Source organism: Maylandia zebra, linkage group LG3 (assembly GCF_041146795.1).
Source record: "Maylandia zebra isolate NMK-2024a linkage group LG3, Mzebra_GT3a, whole genome shotgun sequence".
Taxonomy (NCBI): Eukaryota; Metazoa; Chordata; class Actinopteri; order Cichliformes; family Cichlidae; genus Maylandia; species Maylandia zebra.
Window position 1 is genome coordinate 4,850,230 of NC_135169.1, and position 4,270 is coordinate 4,854,499.

General features: G+C 35.2%; 1 protein-coding gene across 1 annotated transcript; it reads right to left on the reverse strand.

The window, feature by feature from the left end:
* Nucleotides 1-263: 263 nt before the first annotated feature.
* Nucleotides 264-2,074, reverse strand: LOC143414501 (putative C-type lectin domain family 20 member A). Its single transcript, XM_076879008.1, has 4 exons — nucleotides 1,701-2,074; nucleotides 1,258-1,599; nucleotides 1,084-1,172; nucleotides 264-1,000 (listed from the first exon to the last, which is right to left on the reverse strand). Exons 1-4 carry the CDS (start codon nucleotides 2,026-2,028, stop codon nucleotides 881-883), a joined length of 879 nt encoding a protein of 292 aa, XP_076735123.1. The 5' UTR covers nucleotides 2,029-2,074; the 3' UTR covers nucleotides 264-880.
* Between the last annotated feature and the right edge of the window lie 2,196 nt (nucleotides 2,075-4,270).

Consider the following 4,270-nt stretch of genomic DNA (forward strand, 5'->3'; position numbering starts at 1 on the left):
TTTTGAAACTAAAAATTAATTCCTTAAAGTTACTTGAGCTAGATTTGTACTTGAAGCTCAAGTCCTAAACCAAAAATGTGGACATAACATAAAAACATTTATCAATGGTACTTAAAAATATTTATCTAAAGCTAATAAATAAAGTGTGTTTATTTAACTTTTAGTTTTAAGTTTTAGTTACTTAAAATATTTTATGTAATCAGTTTCACCAAAAGTTTTGAGTAAAATTAACTTACAGTGCAGGTGTGTACACGAGTGTTCACTGTTCATAGACATAAACTACACCTCTATTGGCTGCTATTTCCAAGCACATTGTGCACTGTCGGTCCTGCTTGCTACACAACAACATTCAATATTTAGTGTTTACTGCTGTTTACACTAGCTAGATTAACGTGATGGTGTTGTGTTTAGTATGTTGCTCTGTTTGTTTTTGCTTGTTTTCTATTCTTTTTCTCTCAACAGGTGATCCAGGAGATTTTTTTTCTCTTCTTTCTCTTTTTAAATGCCCTTTCTCACTGTCCCTCTTCCCTTCTGTTTTTCTTTTCCTTCATCTTTCTTTCTCGCTTTCCTATCCCTCAGTCATGTCTGTCCCGTCTGTAACAACTGAAAAAATAAATAAATAAATAAATCAAAAAGACACACTGCAAACCAAAAAAACAACAACAAGACACCAGAGCCTATCAGGAAAACTTCAAGATGAAGCTAAAAACTAGTGAGTGGACCTTTGATTAAAGAATTTCTACCAAACTACAACTGCAGCTGAACAAATGAGCTGTTGGTGGAACTTTACACTCTGAAATATTGAAAGGTTTAAAGGATGAGACAGCTCAGCACAGCATGTTATTAACTTCACACATGAAGTGGTTCAGTCCAGTCAGTCTTAAGTTTTGCAGCCACCGTCCACATCCTGCTTCTTTGACTGGTCGTCACGGTAACTCTGGACTTTCCTCCAACGAATCCTGAAGTCTGTCAGTCCTTCTGACAGCATGAGGCCTGACAGCTGGACAAAATGTGCAGATGATGAAAAACATGAAGCATAGTTTGAACTTGTGTCAAGTTTGTGTTGGTGACTGAACTGCTGACCTGCTGTGAAACCTGCTGCTGGATCTCTGTGCTGTGCATGTCTGCCTCTGACTGAAGCTTCATTTTCACCACTGTTTGCTTTGTCACTGCTAAAAATGAACCACATATAACAACACCAACATTAGTGTTTTACATGATGACAGGATCTTATAGTGTTTGCATTCTGGACCTCACCTCTGAAACAGAAAACAAAGTGTCTGCTGGTACAGGAGCCATCAGCCCATTCCCCTGTCATTAAATACATTGGTGCACAGTACTCTGAATTTCCATTATCAGGCTGACCAGACCACCAGTTAGTGAATGTGGAGGTTGTGTTGTCAGACCAGGGGGACCAGGGATCCCTGTAGAGACCAATCCACACATACTGAACCCCTGATCCCTTCAAAGTGAGCGTGATGTTGGATTTCTCCTCTTTGCTTCTTACACTGGTCAGGTCTGTGTGGTATGTCCTGCAGTACGACTGAGCCTCTGACCAGGAGCGACTCTCCATCACTAAGATGTAACTTGTACTGCTGGCTGTGAAAGATTAAAAACTTTTTTAGAACATGCACATAATATGAAAAAATAAATCTCATAAAAATCTAGAGATAAGTAGGGCAACAAATCTTTTTTCCTACCATTGTAACACAGGAAAGGGTAAGAAGCTCCACAGGGTCTATCATCCATCTGTGTTTGTCCCTGAAGAGCCACACAGTATTCCTTTGCATTTGCACAGTTTGGTTGGCCGTTAGCCCAGATCAAAAATTCATGTGTGCTGCCAACATAAAAAAGTTTTCCCTCCATGGACCACTTCCAGCTGTAACGGTCATCATAGAGCCCTAACCAAGCCCAGTTATCGATCCTTGGTGCCATTGAGAAAAGCAGTTGGTTGATGTTGCTGTTGTAGATGGTGACCAAGTCAGTGAAGTGTTCTCTGCAGTAACTCTGAGCTTCAGTCCAGGTCATTTTCTGGTTCACAAAGTGGTATTCTCTGGAGTGGGGAGGAAGAGTGGAAAGTCCCCCTGAGAAAAATAAAACAAAGGTTTTTATTGCGGAAACTGTGCTCCTGGGTGAATCACTGAAAAAGACAAATTTACAAAAATAAAAAGTATAACCATTTAAATAGTCAAACTATATGGAGACTAGCCAGAGGTGGGAAGTTACAAGGTAACTTACAAACATAAAAGACAGTCCTGTGCTGTGTCTATCACCAGGGCTTACCCCACACTGTCATCCTCCTGTACCAGGAGGAAATTATGATAAAGTAGATTCTACTTCTTGTAAATGTAACTCAATGTTTCTTGGTGGAGTCTGTGAGAGTGACATTGTAGAAGTGGTGAGTAAATTCAAGAGTAAAAAATCCATGGATTGTGACGACCTTGACATGTCACTAATTCAGCCGTTAACATATATTCGTAACAAATCATTTCAAACTGGAATTTTTCCAGATAAAATGAAAATTGCCAAAGTGATCCCACTATATAAAACTGGTGATAAACAGATTGTGTCAAACTATAGACCGGTATCTTTACTGCCTCAGTTTTCAAAGATTCTTGAAAAACTATTTGCAAACAAACTAGATTCTTTTATTGATAAATCTGATTTATTGAATGATCATCAGTATGGGTTCAGAAGAAATCGCTCAGCATCTCTAGCTGTGATGGAATTTATTGAAAATATTGCAACAGCTGTGGATGAAAAACAGTTTGGAATAGGTGTGTTTATTGATTTACGTAAAGCCTTTGATACGATAGATCATTCTTTACTTTTACAGAAGTGTGAAAGGTATGGCTTAAAAGGTGTTGTACAATTTTGGTTAAATAGTTACTTGAATAATAGGTTCCAATATGTGAGTATTAATAACATGAAATCTAAACTTAGAAAAGTAACTTGTGGAGTTCCGCAAGGATCTGTTTTGGGACCTAAGTTATTTTTACTTTATATAAATGATATTTGTACAGCCAGTGATACTTTAAAATATGTGATGTTTGCTGATGATACAAACTTATTTGGCTCTGGAAAAGACATAAAGAAATTACTGAAAACAGTGGAAACAGAACTCATGAAGTTAAATAGATGGTTTGTATTTAATAAACTATCATTGAATGAAAGTAAAACAAAATTTATGTTATTTGGAGGTAGTAAAAGTAATATTAAAGCAAAATTGAATTTAAATAATGTTGAAATTGAAAGAGTATATGAGACAAAATTTTTAGGAGTAATTATTGATGATAAACTTTGTTGGAAGCCCCACATAGAACATGTGAAACAAAAATTATCCAAGTCTATTTCTATTCTTTATAAAACAAAAGATTTTTTGAATAAGAACTGCCTTTATTTATTGTATACTTCCCTTTGTTTGCCTTATATGACCTACTGTGCAGAAATTTGGGGGAACACATACAAAACATATTTGGATTCAATATTTAAATTGCAAAAAAGAGCTATTAGAATAATAAATAAAGTTGGATATAGGGAGTCCACCAACCAGTTTTTTGTAGGATCATCTATGTTAAAATTCATGGACATTATATATTCTAAAACTTTAGAAATGATATATCGTGTGATGAAAAAGAATGTTCCAATTTGTATTTTAAGTATGTTTCAACTAAGAGATGGAAAATGTGATTTAAGGGGGTCTTATAAGTTTGAAATGCCTAAAATGAGAACCAATGTTAAGTATAGATGTGTGTCAGTTTTGGGAGTGAAATTATGGAATGGACTTAATGATGAACTGAAGATGTGTTTTTCTTTGTCATTCTTCAGGAAGATTTTAAAAATTAGTATTATAAAAGGTTATAGAAATTTGGTTTGTTAAAAATTTTTTGTGTTGATTTAATTTCTTGATTTATCATTGATTTCTTTTCAAACTGTTATACAACTTATTTATCAATGCTATTTATTTTCTTGGTTAAGGATTTGATTATTTCTATGGGGGTAAGGGATAGGATAAGTATAAGCCATAAGGCTTCAGCCTATTCCTTTTTCGGTTTCTGTTTGAGTACTTTTATGTAAAATTATAATCTGTTGTTGTTGTTGACTGAAATAAAAATTTCAATTCAATTCAATTCAAATCGCTTGATCATATGGGGTCATGTGATTGTTGGGTTTTTGTCTGTGTATTATTGTAGGGTCTACTTTACAATATAAAGCACACTGACAACAGAAAATAGAGCATTGTTTTTAATTCTCTCCTCTGCTTTGTGTT